The sequence below is a fragment of the Glycine soja genome, chromosome 11 (genome assembly GCF_004193775.1).
Source record: "Glycine soja cultivar W05 chromosome 11, ASM419377v2, whole genome shotgun sequence".
Classification (NCBI taxonomy): Eukaryota; Viridiplantae; Streptophyta; class Magnoliopsida; order Fabales; family Fabaceae; genus Glycine; species Glycine soja.
The window spans coordinates 35,545,328-35,569,200 of NC_041012.1; the positions used below are offsets into that span (position 1 = coordinate 35,545,328).

General features: G+C 35.4%; 4 protein-coding genes across 5 annotated transcripts; 1 reads left to right on the forward strand and 3 right to left on the reverse strand.

The window, feature by feature from the left end:
- Positions 1 to 336: 336 nt before the first annotated feature.
- LOC114373864 (protein PHOX1-like) lies at positions 337 to 4,923 on the reverse strand. The gene is made up of 3 exons (XM_028331419.1): positions 2,180 to 4,923; positions 1,854 to 2,093; positions 337 to 688 (listed from the first exon to the last, which is right to left on the reverse strand). Exons 1-2 carry the CDS (start codon positions 4,203 to 4,205, stop codon positions 1,945 to 1,947), a joined length of 2,175 nt encoding a protein of 724 aa, XP_028187220.1. The 5' UTR covers positions 4,206 to 4,923; the 3' UTR covers positions 337 to 688; positions 1,854 to 1,944.
- A 3,400-nt stretch (positions 4,924 to 8,323) lies between these two features.
- On the reverse strand, positions 8,324 to 10,869 carry LOC114374591 (UPF0051 protein ABCI8, chloroplastic-like). Its single transcript, XM_028332250.1, has 2 exons — positions 9,364 to 10,869; positions 8,324 to 8,763 (listed from the first exon to the last, which is right to left on the reverse strand). Exons 1-2 carry the CDS (start codon positions 10,777 to 10,779, stop codon positions 8,545 to 8,547), a joined length of 1,635 nt encoding a protein of 544 aa, XP_028188051.1. The 5' UTR covers positions 10,780 to 10,869; the 3' UTR covers positions 8,324 to 8,544.
- Positions 10,870 to 15,865: 4,996 nt separating this feature from the next.
- LOC114373243 (protein ALP1-like) lies at positions 15,866 to 17,131 on the forward strand. Its single transcript, XM_028330754.1, has one exon. The coding sequence runs from the start codon at positions 15,866 to 15,868 to the stop codon at positions 17,129 to 17,131; it is 1,266 nt and encodes a 421-aa protein (XP_028186555.1).
- A 534-nt stretch (positions 17,132 to 17,665) lies between these two features.
- Positions 17,666 to 21,385, reverse strand: LOC114377191 (calcium uptake protein, mitochondrial-like). Of its 2 annotated transcripts, XM_028335604.1 has the most exons (7): positions 20,835 to 21,385; positions 20,393 to 20,460; positions 20,034 to 20,257; positions 19,836 to 19,919; positions 19,006 to 19,213; positions 18,290 to 18,586; positions 17,666 to 18,197 (listed from the first exon to the last, which is right to left on the reverse strand). In XM_028335604.1, the coding sequence occupies exons 1-7, from the start codon at positions 21,187 to 21,189 to the stop codon at positions 17,970 to 17,972; spliced, it is 1,464 nt and encodes a 487-aa protein (XP_028191405.1). In that variant the 5' UTR covers positions 21,190 to 21,385; the 3' UTR covers positions 17,666 to 17,969. The 2 variants fall into 2 exon arrangements, with proteins under 2 accessions (XP_028191405.1, XP_028191406.1); XM_028335605.1 differs by lacking the exon at positions 19,836 to 19,919.
- Between the last annotated feature and the right edge of the window lie 2,488 nt (positions 21,386 to 23,873).

The following is a 23,873-nucleotide window of genomic DNA, read 5'->3' on the forward strand; positions in this document are numbered from 1 at the left end:
ATCTTTAAAATAAACCACAGTTACCGATAAACATTTTGGGCCGTGCAACTGAAACATTCTGCTCTCCTACGAGTAGAAGTTTGTAAAGGTAATTGTAATGTCAACCATGTTACTAAAGATACTTGAATTGCAAACGAAATGCCGGGTCAACAAATATACTGGCTTTTCTTAAAGGCAAAATGCATAAATAATTTTCTCTGTTCAATATATATTATTCTGATTCAGAATTAGTTAAAAAAAAAACACCTTCGTTAATACCATGAATCAATCAGAATTAAAATCTACACTCAAAGAATTTTGAAACATATCTGTATCTGATGCTTTAAGTAGAATGCGTTGCAACTGGTAAGTTTAATACTCTTAAGAGGGAAACTAATTCGGAAAGAGATTAACTCAACAAAGAACAAAGAGTAGTTTACACATGGATAAATAACAGATGAAAAAAGAACATGTATCTTCCCGCTGCTCTTGGTACAAATTCAACATCCTACTAACCACTAGAAATCTAATAATTAAAGGGAAGGCAAAATGAGCAATGGCAGAAACTAAGTAAAAGGTAATTCCTGCTACGCCATCTTCACAATGTGTAAAGGAACCCTCTGTGTTCTTGGAAATGTAAATGCCATTAAAAGAATACTTTCTTTAAGTATATTGTTGAACCCAAATTCATAAAAGTAGCAAGAATAACCTGCAGCATAGACAAACCAAGGTTGTCATCAATGATCATAGATGACTATACAGAAATGACTCAAGGAGGGTAAAATAATATAATAAAGCAATGGTAGTCATGTGGATTTTGTGAGCATTAAGTTGCAGTGGAGTAGTGAACATGATTTCAACAAACATGATGCAATTTTAGAGGTCCAGATCAGAGAACTTCAATATATCTAGCTATTTAATAATTGGTCCCTCTACCAAGACAAATACAATCATAAACAACAACAACAATACAAATATATTCATGATACAAACATCTAAATAGTGCATATATCATTCATTATAAGATTAGACAAATCTAAAATAGTCACCATTTGCAACGGTGATGGTCCCACTATGTCAAGAAAGACACATGAAGGTGATGGTTATAAGAGCTGCAAACTTGCAATGTTGTGTGTTTCTTTTGATATATTTTCTCCTTTTTCAATGGTGTTCTCAATTGTTCCTGAAAGATGCTGGACTTTTTTTTATTGGAAAAGTCGCTACTGGATCATTAACTGGAATTTGTAGTATTTGAACAATTATTATAGCTATTGAATGCTTATAGACTATCAGTTAACAAGATGATGGCCAATTTGGCTTTTGGTAATAGCAGAGGATTGGTTCAATTGGGTTAAGGATATGTATAACGTTGAATGAGTGAAAATATTATCAATGGCTTTTGTTGGATGGAAGGTGCGGTGTGAACTGCAATATTTTGGATTTCATTTCTAATTGGCTTTCACACCTCACTCATCCTTCCACTCGAATTGAAAACAGAAATAATAGCAAGCAAACATTTTTCTAAAATATGAAAACTTGAAAAGGAAGACATATTTTAGAAAATTAAAATAATAAATGAAATATAATTTTATATAATAATAGAAAATATTTTCTGAAACAAAATGGAACCATATATTTTTATATATCCACAGAGAGGACTTGATTTTGGATTATAAACATATTTATTAGTTCTAATGGAAGTAAAAGTAGTTCTATTGAAGGCTGCATTAAAACATTTCATATATTACTTTCTAGAATCTTTAAGTAAATTAATCAAGCAGCTTATCAAATGTTATAGACAACAAAATGATATACTACTTAAAGAAAGTCAATAAAATGAATGTTATTAGTATGGTTATCAGATTCTCAGTTACCTTCTGATGACAATAGCATTTCAGGCACATAAGCAGCCTAAGTGATTGTTGGCTCTGTCACTCTTCAAGTACTTGAAGAAAAATATGCAACTCATGCAAGCTCAAAGGCATGATAAGTTTTTGAAACTCGCCTTCTAAATAAGGGTTCCAAACGAAATGATGGAACTCCACTCTGCCACATTTTAGCTTTGTACATCTCATTCCATGCCTGTACTATTTCATCAATTTTAAAGGCAAGACCTGTCATGAAAAAGTTAACATATATGAGTATATATCATTATATCTACATAATAGCTAAAAGGTTTCTAATTATCTTGAATACATACCATCTACTGCAGTATTATTTGAACAGTGGTTCTTCAAAACTACAGCTATATCTGTTGGAGAAGCTCCAGCAAGTTCAAACTTCTCAACTGCAACTTCTAGAGATTCATGCCATATTGGTAGCCCTAATTTGAACTCCACAAATGAGCGTTCATATAGCATGGTACCCCATAGGAGATTTATTTGAGACCTCATATGTGCCTCCTGTGCTGCAAATTCATCTAGGGATATATTTTTAAAAAGCCCATCCAACCCCATGTTCTGCAAATGCAATCTAACATCATTTGAACTAGATGTTTTACTCAAGTTCTGCTTTTCTGATTCTTCCCATATCTGCATTCCTTTCTCCATATTTTCTTCAGCATTGTTGTAAAGATGAAGAACCTCAGTGGAAGGCCATGTCAGCAAATCTACATTACAACCAAGTGCATGATACCAAGAAAGTTTTGCTTGCTCAAACTGCTGCAGCCCTAGTGCCAGGAAGCCTTCATGAAAATCTGACTTAATTTTAATGGCTGCTTCATATTTTTCTCCCGCTTTTGCATATTCTTCCAGTGCCCACTCGTATGAACTTTTGATTTGTTCACATAGATGTTCTTTAGAAGAATCTTCCTTGACATACACTTTCTTCCTTGCCCTAGACATATGCACATTTCCCCAGTTGAACAATGCAAGAGCAGTCATCTCTTGGAACATATCTCCTGCAATGTCAAACAGACCTTGTGCTTCTTCACTTGTAACCGTCTCCTCCAAAGCCTCAGAACAGAGGTTCATCCCGAGTTCATGAAAATCCAAATATCTGTCAGATTCAAACCCAACATGGTTCTTGAACAGTTTGGCAAACTGAATTATCCAATCCTCAATGCAAGAAGAGCTAACAATTTCCTTTGCCTTTCCCACACAACCACTCTTGTGTGCAATGTTAATGCCAACCACTTCCGCCTCCTTCACTTTAAATTTCTCAAAAAGTGGATCCTGCTCAGGAGTAGCTTCTACTATGTACAGTCGGATAGAACCATTGGATCCTGTTTCAGCCCATCTTAATTCATCATCAGAAGTGACTGTGACCAAATCACCTTCTTGGTCCCTGTATTTGACAAGAACAGCTCCTAATCTTGGGAAACGGTCATGAATAACTTCTCTTAACTGGAAGAGACTACAATTAATAGGCAGTTCAGCGTATCTTATATCATCACCGAAAATAAGTTTAGCTGTTTTCTTAGGAACAGGTTCCCTTCTACCATTACTTCTTTCCTCTATAACTTCCTTAATATCAGCCTTCTTCTCATCAACTTTTACCTTGGCCTTCTTCTTCTTGGGCGTGTTGATCTTCTTCTCTACGACTACAATACTGCCCTCAGCCTTCTTGTCCTCAAATTTCTCCTCAGTTTGCTTTTCTGGAATTTTGCCATCAGGTGCCTTCTCTTCCTCTTTACTGCTCTTCTTCTTGCGTGTCTTCTCTTTCAATGCCTTTTCTGGAGGCAGAGCATTAGGAGGTTCAACATAATCTGGAGGCAACTCAATTACTGAATTGCTTACTCTCAATCCTTTCTCCTCAAGTGCATTTTTCACCTTTTCTGAGATCTCCAATGCCATGACATTATTTGGCTCCATCTTCACAACAGTGCTGGCATCCCTCAGAGCTAAATCCAGCCTATTTAAAGCCTCATAGCACCTTGCCCTCTTCAACAGAGCTTTACTATATTTTGGTGTCACTTGAAGAGCCAAATCACATTCATGGATTGCCCTTGGGAACTCACTGAGTCCCATCTGCATATAACATGCAGCCATGTTGCTCCGTAGATAGGACACATCAATATGATTTCTCGGAAGCAACTTGAGGGCTTTCTCATACTTTAGTATAGATCCTTCAAGATCCCTCTTTTGGAACAGCTTGTTCCCCTCATTCTTCAATTCTTGAGACATGGATATAAACACCATAGTATCATTATCATATGCTCTGGGGCTGCTATCTCCCACTTTACCATCCTCCCCTATTTCTCCTACTTGCTTCTTTTTCTTTCCCATTTTCAATCCAACAGTAAAGAAACTAATCCAAACAACCACAATTCTCTCACACCACACTACTCAAAATTGATTCCAGTCAAACCAACAGCACAAGATAACCAATTATAAGGCCTTCCAAAAAGAAAAGGATATATAAAGACAATTTAAGATGAAAGAACTTCAGATATAACTAGCATGGAAGCATCCAAAAGCCAAGGAAATGATGGACCAGATAACAACAAACAAGCATTTTATTATAACCAAGCTGACCAGCTTCATACATAGAACACAGCCAACATGAAACCTTGTGAAAGTTCAAGCACAAAATCTTTAGTCGAAACAAGTTCAAAATCTCAAAGTGGTGCCACTGGAGAAGATTCAACACATTCAACACAAAAGTGTCCTTCTCTCTCAATTGGGATTTGTTTATGCTAATACAAGTCCTATTTCAGAGAGGGACATCAGACATGGACAACCTAACTTAGATTCAAAGGTGAAACAAAACCCCAGAATTTGGGAAGAGAAATAAACTTATCTGGGTGACAAATTATGAGAAAAAGCTTCAAACTTTGCAAGGAAAACGCAAACACGGCGAAACAGCAAGGAAGTTTGAAATGGAAGAAAACCAAGCGGTGGTGTTCTTTTGTAACGTGGAAGAAAGGTTTTTCATATCCTTGACGTTAACGCCACAAAAGCATTTGAGAAAAACCACATAACGTGAGCTTCTCAACTGAACTGAGATTCTAAAATGAGAAATCCCATGTCAATATTTTTTTTTATTTCTTTTTATCGGGTCCCATTCTATATTCCTATGTGTTAATGAATTAACAATTAATTGACCAGCTTCATGATCATGGGAAACGACAACAACATAAGTTAGCCTTTCAATTAAAAGTGTACGATTGTTCTTTTTCCCATTCAATTTAATTAGCAATAATGATTTCACATGGTTCTCATCTAATTTCGGTATGATTTTCAGACAAAAATATGTCTATTACATTATCTAGAGACACACAATTTGTCACATTTGTAGTAAATATAGTATAGTATAAGAAGGCTACTAGATAATTGAATTATTAAAGCATCAACCATCATTAAATTGAAAAGATTAGTATTAGTATTAAACAGTTGCAGTCCTATTTCAACTAATAAACGAAATTGTGTGCGGGTTATTCTAAAATAAGTTTTAAGACACTAATGAATGTAAAAAGAATAATGAAATATGTTCACAACGAAGCCATTGTGACAGACAGATGGCAAGGCAGATAAAATAAATAAAAACAAAGACAAAAACAATGTAGCAGAAGAGAACAAGGTAGAATAACAAGCAAACTAATACAACTAGAAAATAACTTTATATTATGACAAAATATAAGAATTTGAATAAAAAGATAGAATTACCCGCACATACAAAAATTAGTATTTAACAAACATTACACATGATTCTAAATTCTAATAAAAAGTAACAAAATTTCCGCACTTTTTTTTATAAGCAAATTTTACATTCTTTGTTCACATTGGCAACACGTTAGTGATTAGTGGACGCCAACGCTTTCTCAAATTCCTTCCTCTCTTTTTTTATTAAATTTTTATAAATATTTAGCGGAGGCAAAAAGAAAGGAGAGAGTACTTGGCAGATAATTTTTCAATGGACCCAACCCACACCTCACATTTTGCCAATGAAAGGGGAAGATAGGAAAAGTAGAAAACCACGTGAAGTGAGGAAAAAAGATAAAGGAAGTAGCTGGTAACTATGTTTGTGTTGTGTTGGGCCCCTAAAGTAATAACTTAAGTTCTAATTCTGGATTCTTGGTAGCTCTACACCTTCCTAGTTCCTACACTTAAAAAAAGAAAGAATCAAGAGAACAACACTAGAAGTAATCTTTTATAAAACTCTACATCCTGCACTTTTTCTGATCCAGAAGAATCTTGTTCCTTTTTTCTTAAGGATACAGAATTACAGATACACATGGTTGGGCTTAAAATTGCTTATATAAAGGTGGAGACAGGAAATAAGTAAGATTTTTTTTATTATTTATAAATAAAAATCTCAAGCAAGGAATGTCACCAAAATAAAAATTAAATCTTTCTATTTGACAATAATTAGATTAAACTAAGACAATAATAAATATTCAAATAAAATATAAGAGTTTAATGATCAATATGCTATCAGTGTAAAACTTTTCATTTACTATATTATATCATTGTGGATTCTTAGATTATTATTTGGTACTTGCAGTTGTAACACCATAAATTCTTGTATGATAATAACTGTACTTTTCCTCCATGTGTAGGTGGTCCAGTCCAGGATATCTTGGGAGTGTATTCTTCAGAGTAGCTGCCTTTAACCAAAACCGTTTATACTCCTAAATTGAAGGATCCACATTCAAAACTACATCTCAAAGGCACATTTTAGTAGTGACAGTTAATTATGTACATGGGTTCAACAAAGAGAAGTGTTTCATATGAAAAATGATTTGGTAAATGAATATGTAATTAGTGTATGACCGTGTTCATGCTAGCATCATGCTGAACAATACACTATTGGAATCATGTGTGACCTAACTTGATCTAGGGTTTTTTACTTAATTTCCTTCCTTCATGGCCAAAAATTGAGCCACTCATTCAAGTGAGACCACATTTTTTTTTCTTTCGCTTATAGAGAATTTCTATAAATTATTTTCAAATGTTCCTCTCTACACAATAGGTCAAACATCAAAGTTCTCATTTATAACAAACATAAAATAACATCAAAAGTAGCATTATTCTCATACGTTCCGTCCACTCCCCGTGATCTCTGAACGTTGCAGGCATTTTTACAGGCAAAATAAATTGCTCTAAGCCAATGTCGATTAGGATTATTATGCCTTAAACTAATCGTTGTGGTTTTCTTTTTTCTTTTTTGCTTATGAGGACTTGCAATTTGGTCTGTGTCAGAGCTGAATGTGTTGTTTTTTTTCCTAGGATTGTTTCTTTTTAGAGTTGAAATTATGCTCGTCTTATTAAAGATGCGAATAATTTAGCACTGTACTTTGTTGGTAACATAAATTTTAAACTGAACTCTTGTCTTTTAGTAATATATTTAATAACATTAATTTTATAATTAAATAAAATATGTTCTTTATTTTAAAGTTTCTTTTAAAAAATAAACAAGCAATAAAAGAATACCCAACACAAACTTTATATCTAGATGACCGTGCCGTGGGCACGTATTAAGTATTTTTGTTATCATGAGAATTACCCATGTTAAAATGGGTTAAATTGGGTGGAGTAACTACCTCATTGGGCCGGGTAGCCCACGCTAACCGTTCCATTAGGTTAAGGACATGTATAGTGTTGAATGAAAGAAAATCTTATCAATGGCTTCTGTTAGATGGAAGGTGGGGTGTGAATTGTCATATGTAGTTCACGATAATTATTTTGAAAAAAAGAAATAATAGCAAGCAAACATGTTTCTAAAATGCTATAGTAAAACTTAAAAAATGAAGACATATTTTAGAAAATAAAATAAAAAATGATTTCTAAAACTAAAGGGAACCATATATTTTCAATATCTACATAGAAGAGTTGACTTTGAAGGCTGCTTTATTCTATAAAAATCAGTATCGCCAAAATATGCAGGATAAGATAAAGCAATCTCTCCTCTCAAAAAAGAAAAGGATAAAGCAATCTCAACAAATTTATTACATAAACCATCAGACTTAGAAGTGTAGATGCATCTTATGCTTCTAAGAGAATGACAATTGACAAGGCTAAAAATTAGGACTATAATTTACAACAGACTTGTTAAAATGTCATAATTACACGTTATTTGATATATCGTTTAGGCCATCAAGTTATTTACAAGTTGTGCCTGATATAATAGGGGGAGTTAATTAGTTACTCGCAGAATCAACTCAATCAAATTATCAGGCCTTAAGCAGTATCACAACAAGATATACATTTTTAGTAAAATAGAGAGGTAGAAGGACAATAAGGATATGTATATATTTGGCTTAGCTCATTTTGGAGAAATACAGTAATCACTTATTTCTGTTAGCTTCCTGAGAGCGCTTTAGAAATAAACAATTACTTTTCCAGAACTAACTGAATCAAAGAATGCAATCTAATTATATGGATACATGAAAATAAAATCAGAGTGAATTCACAAACAACATTATAGGATTGCAATGATCATTTATTAAGGTTCAAAACTGGCTATGTTTCAGGCCACTTTTGCAGGGTGCAGTTGAAGACAGCATCTATATACAAACATATACACATCCTTCCGAATACACTACCTATAAGGACTTTGACAATTTCAGGAACAAATGGCCTGAGCAAATTCCATATAATGATATGCTTAACAAGCTGTTTAAGTTTAACCTACTGATCCCTCAAGCTTCAAGCTCATGAGTTGGTTCACCTCAGAACCAAATTCATCAGGAAGCTCATTAAAGACATCACGGCAAAATCCAGAGATCATAGCAGCCATTGCTTTTTCATAGTCTATTCCCCTTTGCTGAAAATAAAACAATTGATCTTCACCAATTTTGGACGTACTAGCTTCATGTTCGATTCTTGCTGTTGGATTTTTCACCTGCAAAATAATTGCAATTTTATGAGCAAGACAAAAGTATCTATCATGGAAATTTTCTGGACATTAGGGACAGTGAAGCAGGGAGAAAATACAGAAAAAAGAAAATGGGGAGTAAAGGGGTTAAGTCAGGTAGGGAAATTGCACAAGAATGCTTTTGAAAAGACAAAGAATAACTCCATAATATTGATGACCTCCTCCTCTTTGATGTTTCAACCAACAACAGTAGATACCATTAAAGCTACCAGGCCAAATCCTATCCTAAGAAAAACTTCTTCACAAACACTTCTAGGAGAAGAAAAAAAATGAAATGAGCTTCTCCATAAGCTAAAATTAGCTTATGCATAGGTTAAAAGTCATCTTTTAGATAAGCTAATTTATGAGAGCTTCTATAGATTAACTTATTCATAAGCTGATTTTAGCTTATGGAAACAAGGGTTGCATTCCCACCTTCATATTCTCTATCTTTGTTTGTCAAACAACAGCCTTATAGGCCCCCCAAGGTAAAGTCAGCTATATAGATCACACAATGTGAAAATAACCTAGCTAGAATGATTTCAGCAAGATAAACAAAGCACACAAGAAAAGTAAAAAACATAGTACCTGAATGTAAGGATAGGTATTTGCAGCTGCATTGTCACCAATGAGCATAGAGTCACACTGCGAGGAGTTTCGGGCATTCTCGGCCTTGGACAGAACCTGAACCAGCCCTCTATAACAGTTCCTGGAATGCCCCACCGATATCCCCTTTGATATAATCCTACTCCTTGTGTTCTTCCCTTTGTGTATCATCTTCGTCCCTGTATCGGCCTGTTGATAGTTATTCGTCAAAGCCACAGAATAAAACTCCCCCACACTGCCATCTCCCTCCAACACAACGCTCGGGTACTTCCACGTGATCGCCGAACCCGTCTCCACCTGCGTCCACGATATCTTCGACCCGGCACCAGCACACAGCCCTCTCTTCGTCACGAAATTGTAAACCCCACCCTTCCCTTCTTCATCCCCAGCGTACCAATTCTGCACCGTGGAGTACTTAATCTCCGCCCCCTCGCCGCAATACAACTCCACCACCGCGGCATGGAGCTGATTCCGGTCATAGGAAGGCGCAGTGCACCCTTCCAGATACTCCACAGAGCTCCGATCATCGGCGACAATCAAAGTCCTCTCAAACTGCCCTGTCTCCAACGCGTTGATTCTGAAGTAAGTCGAAATCTGCATAGGACACTTGGTGTCCTTCGGAATGTAGCAAAACGACCCGTCGCTGAAGACGGCGGCGTTCAACGCGGCGTAGTAGTTGTCGTCGGAGGGGACAACTCTTCCCAAATGCTTTCTCACCAAATCAGGATACTCCTTAATGGCCTCGGAGATGGAGCAGAAAATGACGCCGGCTTTTTCTAGGGTTTTGCGGTGAGTGGTGGCGATGGAGACGCTGTCGAGGACAGCGTCAACGGCGACGTTAGCGAGGCGCTTCTGCTCGTTGAGAGGGACACCGAGCTTGTCGAAGTAGCGGAGAAGCTCGGGGTCGGCGTCGTCGAGGGATTGGAGTGAGGGTTTATTCTTGGGAGCGGAGTAGTAGCAGATGTTCTGGAAGTCGATGGGGGGGTAAGTGTTATCAGACCAGGTGGGTTCCTTCATGGACAGGAATTTCTCGAAGGCCTTGAGGCGGAATTCGAGCATCCACTGGGGCTCCTCTTTCAGGGACGAGATCAGACGGATGGTTTCTTTCGAGAGCCCTTTTGGGATTGTCAAAGACTCGATGTCCACGCTGAACCCGAATTTCTTGTCGTAGTCGCGGTTGCGGAGGATTTCGCGGATCTTGTCGTCGGAGGAAGTGGTGGTGGTGGTGGTGGCGGCGGCGGAGGAGGTCTCTTTCACCTCCGCGCGCACCGTCAGGAGGCGTGACGGTTTAGGATTTGGGGATTGGGGGAGAAAGAATTTGGGAAGGATGGGGTCGCGTCTGGGTTGGGGAGGTAAGGGGGAGAGGAAGACTCCGTTGCAACGGAGAAGAGAAGCCATGGATGAGGTTTCGTTTGTTTTCAGCTCAATAGAATGGGAAATTTGTTTTCTTTTGTTTTCTCATACTTGTGGGTGTCGTGTGTCATGTGCGCGTACACTGTAGACTAAAAATAAAATGCAAAAATTGAAATTTGGTGGCATTGTGTGCGACACACGACAACTAAAATAAAACCTTTTATTATTTTTGTGATTAGTGCTCCCATTGTTGATAAGATAAGGATAGGGCTTGGAATCTGTCTTAGACAACGCAACATCTGTGCAGTTTCTTTCATCTTGCAAAAATTGCTGCAGTTTCTGATACATACTGTTCCGTTTTGCTGTCATACCCACGGAGACTTTTTCCTATGCTACTTGCTGATGAGTTAGGAGTTATTGTGTGTAAGTTAACGTGACACCTTTCCAATCAAGATTATAAAATCAGATGTAATAAGTTATATGATGGATGTGCACAATGTGATGGACAAAAATAGAGTCAGAAAATATTATTGTATAAATTGTTATATAACACATCTATACTTAATATTGATAAAATAAATATTATCAATTTAAATAATTTAGAATCAAATTCACACAATATTGTAGATTTAACATGTTCCTTTCTCGCACTCTTATTTATGTTTTATTATTATTCTAATTTATAAAAGTCATACATTGTTGATGAGTGGAGGTCAAAGTAATTTATAAATGTCCTTCTCTCTTAATTAACTAAGGCGTCTTTTAAGAACAAAATCATGATATCATGACAAAATAAATAATACCTAGGATGCATTGACACTAACTATACTAAAAAACTTAAAGAAAGAACATTGACATTAGAAGGAGAGTGTAGGCCACTATTACCCCTTAACTTCAATTAGAAGGAGAGTGTAGGCCACTATTACTCCTTAACTTCAATCGCGGGGGTGTTTTTGTACACAACACTTAGGAATCAAGGTCAAGGATAGTTTATAAAAATCATTCTTCCTTTACCCACAGATTCCTTTTAAAGATATAATCATGATGATCCACGAGCATCAAAGCAAACAATAGTTTGGATGCGATGACCTTGACAATACTAGCTTGAGGTCAAAACAACTACTCTCATTTGAATAATTTTTTTTGAGCTTAAAGAAAAGTTCTTACTAACCATTAACTTTAAAGTAACTTTTAAGTTTAAAAAATTCTAGTAAACCCCTAGCCTTAGATTTTAGTTTTACAAATGAGTAAAATAAGTTAGGTTAAATTATAAATTTGACTTTCTTATAATTCTTGATCTGTGAATTTGGTCCACTCATGTATTTATTTATTTTTCAATTTTAGTTCTCACATTTTAGAAAATCCACAATTTTGGTTTAATCATCCAATTTGCATATGTTTTATCTCTTTTATTTTGTTCCATTTGAACCCTAAATCTAACATATTCATTTAAGATATCATTGATAAAAGATTTAATTGATTAAAATGTAAAAGTAAAATAAATAAAAGTATGCAAAATTGATGATTGAACCAAATTTGTGATTTTTTTCAATGTAAGGACTAAAATCGAAAAAAAAAATAAAGGGACAGAAATCATGGATCAAACATTAAAGGAAACCAAAATTGCAATTTAGCCAATAAGTTATGAGACAAATTTGTAAGGAGTCTATTGCTTTTTAATTAGGATTTAAAATTTAATTTTGCGAATGAATAAAATAGGTTCTATCTATTTAATGAATTTACTCAAATTGAAATACATGGTATTTAATCACTATCAAAAATGAAAAATAAAAAAGGATTATAGGAATGTTCATAGGTTGATTTTATTCAATTTAAAAGGAGAATGAAAATTGAATTAACCAAATTTACCCTGTTTTAGTTTGGATTGGTTTTGATAAACTTTTCCATCAACCCAAATCAAACAAATTTGATCAAGGATAAGTTGGTTCAATATTTGGGTTTATTGAGTCCAACATATATAATAAAAAATATAAAAAATCTTCAAAAAAATCCAACAATCTGAATCTAATCCAAAATCAAAATTTAAGATTATTTTAAATCTAAGTTTAGATCTTATCAGAAAAATTTAAAAGAAAAAAAAAGGAATAACAAAGCAAAAGAAATAATTAAAAAATATTTAAAAAATTGAACAATTAGATAAAGTGTTTAGGGGATTGGGTTGTGAAGCATAAACCCTATGCCCAAAAAACAAAGATTAAACTTTGTTAGATCTAAACCAATAGAGATCAAGTTTTATCAGATTTAAACCACTAAAGATAAAATTTTGTCAGATCTAAATCAATAGAGATCAAATCTTGTCAAATCTAAATGACTAGAGATCCAATCTTGTCAATCGACTAGATCTTGGTTTATGTCAAACTCAATCAAAGAAAAACTTGAACCAATTTAGTTGATTTAGATTGAGTGGTTGGGTTCATCAAGTTGAACTGAACCAAGAAAACCTAGTAAGCAAAATTTATATAGTACAAAAAAATTAAAAAGGCTTACTTGAGCCTAGCAAGTTTGTGAAAACATTCTTCTTCTACCATGATTTCTTGTTTAATAGCTTCGCCTTGTTTGACACATATATGAGTGGCGAGAATCTTGGTGTTATTCTTGATACCTAATTGGGTCAAATTGTGTTGACCATCACCATCCTTGAGAACCTTGCTAGCACATATTATAGAGTTAGGGTTGCAAATTGATTGCTTGGCAAGAAATCTCTTCCCTTAACATAGGTATCATCCTTGTCTCAAGTTCCACCTCTAGCACCCCGATCCATATTCCCTCGATCTTCAATTTCACCATGAATTAATCTATTTATCCCCACAAACAATGTCAAGTATGGAATGTGAAGTTGTAAGCAATGACTTGTCACTAATACTGATTGTAGTGTATGTACATACTCGTATGTTAACCTTAAAAGATATAGTCATTGATATTTTAAAGTAGTAATGTGATTATTAAATAACTTTTAATCCTATAGGGGAGAGAGAAAGAGAGAGAGAGGGGGGGGGGGGGGGCACAAACTACTTTATAAGTAACTTTTAAAAAATTATTCTCCATCTTCATCCTTCATTTTCTTTTAATCTAACAAGTAACTCATCTTTAACAATTTGATTAAAGGAAAACAAATGGTGATAATGGAGAGTAATTCTTTTTTAAAGTTACTCTTTATATGGACAAAAATCTTAAGAAATAATGTTGAATTGTGATTATAATTTTTTTTGCAAGCTTTTCTCAAGGCACTCTTTCATCTAAAATGTTTTTTTTTCTAAAATAAAGTTTGACGAAGAAAATAATAGGCGATAACTTTGACATCAATTTTTCACAAAACACTTATGAAAACAAAATTCAAAATTCAAGGTTAGATGAAAACAAAAAGACATATAAAGCACAATAACACAAATATTTATATTGATTTGTTTCTTTTACTAAGACTATGTTTAGTTTTTGACAATCCATCGAGTTTCAATATCTTCTTTAAAGATACAAGTATTGTTTTCGCTAGCCATTTTTGGTATTACCCATGTAGTATTTCAACTAGCCTGTCCAGTCTAATGTCTAAAGTATTGTTCCTACCACACCATTTTTTGCTCTACACAAATCACCAGATTTGTTTAAGGTTGGATGTTAACAAACTAACCTAACGTCTTATAGACGGATATACAAACTATAACTCCTAGTTTTTTTTTCCTCTCAGGATACTCAAAATGTTTTAAAAACTTTTTACAACTTAGAAAATATCGATACTGGAGTTTGAATGCTTAAATGATGTGTTCCTTCAGAATTCATAACTTGAGCCCTTCAAATCTTCTTGTTTTTATAGGTTTGCTGAATAATTAACTTTAATGTCTAAATAACCTTCTTTTTTTGTATAATGATCGTCTTAAGAAGGAAATGCCCATTGGAGTATTAAATACAACAATTAATCTTTGTCACTAGCTAGTCACATAAGACTAATAAAATACTCTGTTTATCTTTCTTGAAGAGCACTTCAAATTCGGTGTCAAAAAATAGATAATTTTTTGTGCTATGAAAAGTACATTGTCTTCTGCTTTTGGGTGTCCCTTTTGATGTAAGAGATAATTGTATGCATTGAATTTTCTCCTTTTCTTTTACTCTTCGACGAATCTTATGAAGAATGTTCATAATTTCTTGTACAAAGAATCAAACACACAAAGCATTTTTAACTTAATCTTAAATGCGACAAACTTCAACATCCGTCTACTATTGTCTGATCCATCAGACAATGAGTTGACATTTTCCTTTTGTATGCAACAAACACATACATTGTTATCGTTTGTTCCACACACACACACACCAAGCCCCCAAACCCTAGGTTAGTTATATGTATAGACGACATCCATGACTTCGTGACAAACCTTGAATGCAACTTTGACTAATTCGAATTTAAAATCGCAACCATAATCTTCCTTGTCGACTACTACGACTAAGGCCACAACACTCACTACCTCATTGGTTTCCTCATTGTCTTACTTACCTAGTACTCGCAATAGAAGTTGTGTTTCTTTGCGGCAACCACGACTTGGCCTTCGTCGCCTTCCTCTGCCTTCTATCGTTGACAAATGAATTTGCGTTCTTGAAGAGGTGGAAGGAGTATGAAGCAAGTGAGGACCATGAAGGGTGATTCGAGGTGTAAGTTTAACAATGTTAAGTTTTCTTATACCTCCATAGACGAGAGTGAAGTATATGATGGAAGACAACTTAGGAAGAGAAAAAAGAATTATGATTTACTTTTATTTAAAAAAATAGTAAAAATATATAATTATCCTTTAATTTATGTAAGTTTAAACAAAAGAGTAGTTTTTTTTGTCCAAATAAAAGAACGCGGATTGCTTTTTTTTTTTTTCCGAAGGAAAGAAGCTGGTTACTATTATACACCTTCTAATAAGTAGGTCTACATTAATAAACCCATCTACATATATAACGGATCCGAATATAAGATGGGCCACCTTTGTAGTCACTGAAAATAATTATAAAAGATTTTTGATACAGTTTAATATTTTATTAATAAATCTAATAGTTACAAGTTAAGGATCCACCTTAAATCACATGACAAAGTGTTTGTGAAGAAATCAGCACACCACACCTCCTTGGCTCCTCCGGCATGGCCAAAAAGCGCAAGCCCAAGAAGAAACCCCACAATCACAATGTAAATCAAAACCAAAACCAAAATCAAAACCAAAACGTCGCCGCTTTGATTTCGCGAGTAACACATGCAGTACAGTCCTTCCTCTCCCAAAACGACCTCGTTCTCCTACCTTCCCAATCCCTCCGTCTCGAATCCCTAATCTCATCCATCATCTCCCACTCTCCCTCGCCGCCTCTCTCTCCGCCGCACAGCGACTCCTGGTTCCGCCGCTTCCGCTCCGTCTCCGATTCCCTATGGCTCCACGCCTTCCGCATGTCCAAACCCTCCTTCTCCCATCTCCTCCACCTCCTCTCCCCCTCCCTCGCCCCCTCCTTCCCCCACATGGCCCCCGACTGCGTCCTCGCCGCCGCCCTCTTCCGCCTCGCCCACGCCGCCCCCTACCCCGCCGTCTCCCGCCGCTTCGCCATCTCCCCGCCGGACGCCTGCCGCGCCTTCTTCGCCGTCTGCAAGGCCCTCGCCGACAACCTCGGCCACCTCTTCGAGCTCCGCACCGACTCTGAGAGGGTTGTGGTGGGGTTCGGCTTCAGCTCCCTCCCCAACTGTTTCGGGGTTTTAGGGTTCACTAGGTTCAAAATCGACGATTCATTATTGGGTGAAAATGGAGCTTTAATAGTTCAAGCATTGGTGGATTCCGAAGGAAGGTTCCTGGATGTCTCAGCAGGGTGGCCAAGTACAATGAAACCCGAAATTTTTTTACGTGAGAGTAAGCTTTATCGTGAGGTGGAGCAATCCAAGGAATTGTTGAATGGGCCTAGTTATAATCTCAGCGAAGGTTGTTTGATTCCTCAGTATATTCTGGGCGATTCTTGTTTTCCCCTTTTGCCTTGGCTTTTGACGCCTTATAACAGAGTGAATGAGGAAGATAGTTTTGGTTCCGCTGAGAGAGCGTTCAATTGCGTCCATGGGAATGCGATGGAGTTGGTTGGGGATGCGTTCGGGAGGCTTCGTGCCAGGTGGCGGCTTCTTGCGGCTTCGAGGAAGTGGAAGCAAGAGTGTGTTGAGCATTTGCCGTTTGTGGTTGTTGCTTGTTGCTTGTTGCATAATTTTGTTGTCAAGTTCAATGAGGCAATGCCGGATGAAGGGGTGAGTAAGTGGTGCGTGGAAAAGGAGAAGGAAAAGGAAGAGGAGCTTCCTGCTTTTGATGGAGTGGGGGATGAGAGTGCTGTGAGGGTGAGAGATGCACTTGCTTTGCATTTGAGTAGGTTGAGCTTGAGAAAATGAATGGTGTGAATGTTGGAAGAACTAGTGGATGTTTGATTGGTGAACTTGTTGTTTGGGAATTGCTGTAAAGTGTACCTTGCAATTTGGAAACCATGTATGTCCATCAGTTCTATTATGTTGGACTCTTATATGGTAGCATTTTGTCATCCTAGGATGTTTTTCTGAAACTGCTAGTTAACAAAGTAAGGTACAAGTTATCAAAATTTTCCCTTTCAATGGCAAAGGTGTATGTATTAGAGTTAGGTAAAAATATTTACTTGATTAAAGTGTTTGAGTAGAAAGAAATCTGCAATGAAAAAAATTCCAATTATTGTTACTATTACTGAGTTATTTTTAAAAATTGGAGCAACATGTTATAAGAAAGATCCAATCGCTTTATATTTCAAATGGGAGAATGTGGCTGGGATTTGTCTAGTTATTGTTCCAATAGTAAAAGCAAGTGCTGCCCCCCCTGTTGAAATGAAAGGTCCAATGAATTTACATTTTACACACTGACATTCACCTAGGGAGAAAAAAAATGTAGAAAGAGCGATATAATTAAATTTCTCATACTTAATCTACTCACTTAGTATAAACTCATATTACAAGTATTTAACACTTGAATAAAAATAAAGTATAAACACCGTGTAAGATGGCCAAATAAAAACTAAAGCTACGAAAGGCAAGAATTAATATTTAAGGTAGCTGGAGTGTGAGTATGTACAAATATTCACACATGAAGACTTGGCCACCAAAATATTAGACAACAAATCTCCACTGCTACGGGAATGAATCTTCTGCCTGTTTCCCTAAATGATGTTGTATATGGTTGAATTCATTACAGTAAAAAGATGGATACTTATGAACGTATTCCATCAAAATTGAACTGAGCTGATGAACAGTTTTTTACACAGTTCAACCAACAGGATGTTAAACCCCCGAAGCTGTCATGACGTGATGAATTGTTGCTTTCCCTTCTTTGTACAACTCTCACAAACTCGGCTGCACTTAAGCTTCCGTCACGATTTGCATCAAACACATGAAAGATTATGTCAACCACTTCATCTGTAATGCAAACACCACACACCTGCATGAATAGAAATATAATACCTTAAGAAGTTAATCATGGATTTGAAATGGTGTACATTTAGTTTGGCTTAGGGAGGGAGGTATTAGTACTTGTGATGCTGCTCTCTGAAAATCAGATTTTGTCAATACTCCATTAACTTTTCCATAACTGAATATGGCCAGAGAGAAGGATTTCAATTTCTTGCGTAATTCTGCAAAATCTTGAAACTCCTTGAATGTAATTCTTATGTGTCTTAGGTTCTGGTCACTGTTTAATTCTTCGACCCTATCCAATAGTTTGTTTATGTGATTGATGTCCGCAGATGCAACCAAGGACAGGGCAAAATCTCTGGCTGAAATTGTTCCTTTTTTATTGTAGTCATAATGGGAAAATTCTAACCTCAAGATCTGTAAATCAAATTACAAGAGCAGTGTAATGTTAATCGAAGATTTTTGCAATCTTTAAGGATGCATAATTACATTGATTCAAACTAATAAAAAGTTATCAACATATTTTGGTGAAGTTGACTTGAATTTTCAGCAGAAAGAATTCTAGTTGCTATCTACATGATTGAGTCTTATTGTTACAGAATAGGAGGGATGAATAGAGAGATCTCCATAAATGGGCAACAAACAAATCACACAAGTAAACTTTACACAATATCTAATTCAAAATCTTAAAGTATTTGATTTACTGGTTTTTCCCATTTATATGTTGCTCAACATGTCTATTCTTACCTAATGCAGGACTTCACCCATACTAACCACTCCAACACTTATGACACCATTAAAACATTTCTAAGACAGCATACGGGCAACGCACATACCTCATCATGCAGCTGTCTTAAGAATTGAACAAATCTTTCATGTTGTAAGCATGTATTTCCATCTTTGCCAAAAAAATACTCCACGAGACCCCCATTTTCTATTGAAGCTGTAACGCCAAGGCGTCGTCCATTTCTGTGATTAGCTCCTTGTCTGTTTTGTGATCTCATCAAGGCCATCACTTTCTTGAATTCTTGTATGTCTATTTCCCTGTTGACAAACTCTTTTTAGAAATATTCAGAAGTCCAAAACCCAAAACAAAAATTCAAATTCTTATACAGACAGATCTGACTAGTAATCTTAATTCATTTATGCAGTCCGGTTGATATTGTAAGTTGTAACTAAATCTTGTATACATTTGTCTGTCTCCATGCTTGTTTTAATTGATGTCTCAAGTGTCTAACACACTCAACTCGTTATGTGGTATGTTTTATACGGAGCATGTCCTATTAAATTATCTTAAACAGTTAATATGATTGAGCTTTTAGAGTCTGAGCAATTGAAAACTCGTTGTAGTGATGTAGCCAAAAGATAGATGTTTATATTTGATTCTTTAACTAAATAATAGTGAAGAAAATCAATTTTTCATTATAGAAGCATCCACATCTAAATGGTGGACAATTTCACTAGCGTGTGTGTATACATTGCCAAAAGAATCATTAATTTCACTAGCATGTGTATGTACATCACCAAAAGAATCATTGATGAAACACACAGCACAACAGGCCAAAGCTCATTTCAAATTCCATCAACGAAATTGAAGGTCAAAGCTTTATGTAATTTGTAAATACAGCTTATGACATGTTCTGGAAGGAAAGGAGAATATTCCTACCCATTGTTGTCAATATCAAACATTTTAAAAGCCACTGAAACACTGGACTCTGGTATACTGAGGAGAGTAACAAAAAAGATGTACCTGGTGTCGAGAAAGAATAGTTTGTTATCCAAATTACATAGCACTTGAACTCAGTAACTATGTGTGTCATGACAGAAAAGTTATAAGCAAATAAAAAGGACAACAAATACTCACTCTGCAAAGGAAATGAGTCCATCATTGTTAGTGTCAAAAAGCATAAAAAATTGTGAAGGTTCGCACTGCAACTCGCCAGGAACCTGCTCCCCTCTTAGAAAACCCTCTCTAACACGGTTTGACTCAGAAGGAGGAAAGACAGGAACAATGGCACGCATCAAATCGGCAGGTGTCATAAAAATCTCACCACTAGGGCTTCGAACAGATGCAAAGTACTCGAAAACCTGCACTTAGACATGGTGCCTGGTAATGAAATATTCCGTAGTAACAATTCTCTGGTTTTTAAGTTAAAGAAACAACAACAACAAGACAACAACATGGCGGATAATTATTCAAACACATAATGAAAAATTGATTACCTTTTCTGGGGGGCTCTGCAAGCGAATTCGTTTTTCATAATTGAAGAATACTCTTCTTCTATAGCCATCTGCATCAAATGCGAACACATGCAACAAATCTAAATATTTACAACAAAGCAAATAAATTAACAATTAAACAACAAAAATCCTATGTCAATTAGTCTATATCCTTAATATTTTTGTAATGCAAAGTTCTGTAAGTTTTATTTTGATACACTAAAATTTGTCAACCAAATAATTTTTAAAACCAACTTCTATTCTATCCAACCTAACAATTCCATGATACATATGAAAATGAATTGAAGGCTAAATTAAGAAGAAAACATTCAGCAATCAGCATTGCAAATAGAAATTAACACACACACACACACACTAAAATCACAATAAATGTAATAAAGCAGGCTACATGCAACGTATAAATGATGAGAGAAAAGGAGGGTACCATTAAAGAGGAACTTGGGTTTGTTTTCATCGTTTTGTTGAAACTGATCCTCTTCATTAGCATAACCATCAGCAAATGACTGAAGAGAATTGGCACCAGGAGAAGACAAAGATGACCAATACCAATAGCCTAAGGTGGAGCTAACAACCACAACCCCAGAAGTGATTGATCTAAGAAAGGCCTCAAAGTCTCTGACCCTATTGTCACCATGCCTGGACCCACCAAAGGAGCTGAAAGAAGAAGAAGATGATGATGACGTGGAGCCTTGTGATTGGCTGCCAAACGGCCTTATGCTATGCCGTAGAGAGAGTTGGAATCTTCTGCCCCAAGAAAACATCGTAAAAGTTGAGTTCATATTAATGTGAAAGTGGGAGAACAAGCACAAGACAGTATTTATAGAGAGTTGACAAACAGAGAGATAAGTGCACGTAGAAATATGATGTTATGTCGCTGAAAAAGGTTGGAGGAGGAAATTGAGGATGCAAAAGAGAAAACGTTGGAAAGGGAACAACAGTGGTTATTGGTTGACCAACGATGTGGTGTGTACGAGTGTAGCGGGAAACATGTGGTTCTTTGACTCGGACTACTAGTTTCTAAGTTAGTTAGCGGTTCTGATTCCTCAATGATGAATGGATGGAGATGGAACCCCACACTGTGGATAGGGTCATTCAACTTCACACAATACAATAATTTCTCTTTTTTTTTTTTATGTCATTATCTTACACTTTCTTTCATCTCTTATTCCTCTTCTATAATGGTGTTAAAACTGCTATTAGTAAATATAAAATCACCAATACAATTAAGAAAAAATAATCGATGCTATAGTATAGAAGGGTTAAGTAGTAAAAATAGAAGACTTAATCAACACGAAAATAAGTATAGGAGATATTTTGAAAAAAAAATGAAAAACTATAATTTATAATAATAATAATAATAAGGTATATTTTTCTTAGTAATTTATCTTGCTATATTTATAGTTTGGATGTGGACAAGCCAACTCAAGAGGTTCAAAAAGAAAAATTCTTATACCGTTAACAACAAGAATGCTAGGAATATATTCTTTATTTGGTGTACTACTTTTTCTCCGAGACTCTTCACTGTTGGTGATTATACGGGTTAGCCAGATTTTTCGTTTAGTTTGGTCAGTTGGCAAATTTTTTATGCTTCAGAAATGTAAAGACAAAAAGAACAGAAATTAAAGAAAACGTGATGTTTCAGTATGCATTTACACAGAGTACAGTGGGTTGGTCTATTTATTAAAAGAAAAATAGAAATATGTTTAATTCCTGATTAATCCTTGTATATTATGACGGACACAACTTTATCTCGATATCATGAATAATAGAAATAAAAAAAATAAATTAAAATGACTTAATATCTCTAACTTTTGATATCAAGAAATTATAAATATGCAGATACTAAGAAAAAAGTTAAATACTTAATAAACTTTAACTTTTGATATCAAGAAATTATTCAAATACTTAATAAACCTAGAGAAATACTAATGACATACTTTTTCTAATATACTTCTTATTATTGAATAAATTTATAAACTTTAATGAATTTCACTCCTCATTTTATTTATAAAATTATATAATACACAAATTTCCAGTTAGTAAATATGCACCATAGTATTATAGGTGTACATTAAAGGAACTAGTAGTAGTACTAGTGCTGCGCACCTACCTCCTCCCTTTCGCAATTTTGGTCCAGTTGCCCAAATAATCAATATACCATTAATATCTCACGTGATATCAGTTGGATTCGATCGGCCACGTTGATACGTAGTTCTCTGTCAACTCCAGCCAAGGCATAAAATTTACAAATCAGAACCATAGACCAACCATGGCTTAGAGCTTTGAAGGAAATCAAAATAGATGGTGTTTAGGTGGATGGATCCAAGGCTACTGACACAACCGATTAAAGACCATGCAATAGTTTGTAATTCAGCTTCTTTTGATCATTCGTTAAGTTATAACTTATAAGTCATATTTTATCTAGCATAAAAGATTTTCTGACTACCAACTATTGACCTAATAAAAAATCATTTCATATTGGTTAAAATTATTTAAAAACTATAAAATCCGAAGAAAAAATCATTAAATAAAATATAAGACTTGTTAAATTCTGTATATGTAAAAGAGTATATTAAAGAGTCTAGCCTGTTATCAAAGTGAGCAAGTGGGTGAATTCTAATTATATTTTATTTTATGATAGTATATGAAATTTGTGATGATGAAACTTTTTATTGATTGAACTTCATAGAATGACAGTAATATTTTTCTTATTTAAGAGCGGAAATCTTTCTCATTTATGTCACCCTATCATGATGCTTGATAAGGATTGTGGCATGTGCAGCCCAACATTGATTTGAACCAAAGCAGAGGATGTAAACTGCATACTCTGCAGGTAACTTGCCGTGTTCTTTGGCTTCTGAAATGACTTGATGCCATTGGTTTGCTACAGTGGTTTAGCATCCCATCCCTTCTGCTCTCACCAATCATGTATGTATTTGGAAGAAGGGCAATTAATAGAATTACGCCCACCAATTGTGACTTCATTGCATTGCACCATCGCCAAGACCGACATGGCATGCTTACCAAAACAGTTACTATATTTATTCCAAGTCAATTTATATGGCTTCTCTTCCCCTCTTGTTTTTCTTGTATACATTACTGTTTTCTAATTAAAGCGGCAGGTATGTGCTACTAATAACTAGGCTCGAAAATTCAAGGTGTGGGTCATTTGGACTTTTTTCTTAGACTATGATCGGCAAAATAGGTAGTAGGTTACCAAATTGATTTGCCTTAACTACTTCCCATTTCATGGGCCCTTGATGCCTTTAACTTAATTTAACCCATGTTACTCACTCTTTTATGGTCCTGCACTGTCCTTATCTAACGTGATTAAGCACCACAAAGACACACTATTGTTTGATAGTAGTATTTTTATCCCAAATCATGTTTTACTTTCTAGTGCTAATTAAGTGGTGGTTAGTTGTTACCTACATGATAATATGTATATCTGCAATAGGTTCTA

Coding starts and splice junctions, on each gene's coding strand:
- LOC114377191 (XM_028335604.1), bottom strand. CDS start 21,189: ATGAACTCAACTTTTACGATGTTTTCTTGGGGCAGAAGATTCCAACTC. Junction 18,587..19,005: donor TAAGACAGCTGCATGATGAG/GTATGTGCGTTG, acceptor TTTGATTTACAG/ATCTTGAGGTTAGAATTTTC. Junction 18,198..18,289: donor TTCAGAGAGCAGCATCACAA/GTACTAATACCT, acceptor CTATTCATGCAG/GTGTGTGGTGTTTGCATTAC.
- LOC114374591 (XM_028332250.1), bottom strand. CDS start 10,779: ATGGCTTCTCTTCTCCGTTGCAACGGAGTCTTCCTCTCCCCCTTACCT. Junction 8,764..9,363: donor ATACCTATCCTTACATTCAG/GTACTATGTTTT, acceptor ATTATTTTGCAG/GTGAAAAATCCAACAGCAAG.
- LOC114373243 (XM_028330754.1), top strand. CDS start 15,866: ATGGCCAAAAAGCGCAAGCCCAAGAAGAAACCCCACAATCACAATGTA.
- LOC114373864 (XM_028331419.1), bottom strand. CDS start 4,205: ATGGGAAAGAAAAAGAAGCAAGTAGGAGAAATAGGGGAGGATGGTAAA. Junction 2,094..2,179: donor AAATAATACTGCAGTAGATG/GTATGTATTCAA, acceptor TTTTCATGACAG/GTCTTGCCTTTAAAATTGAT.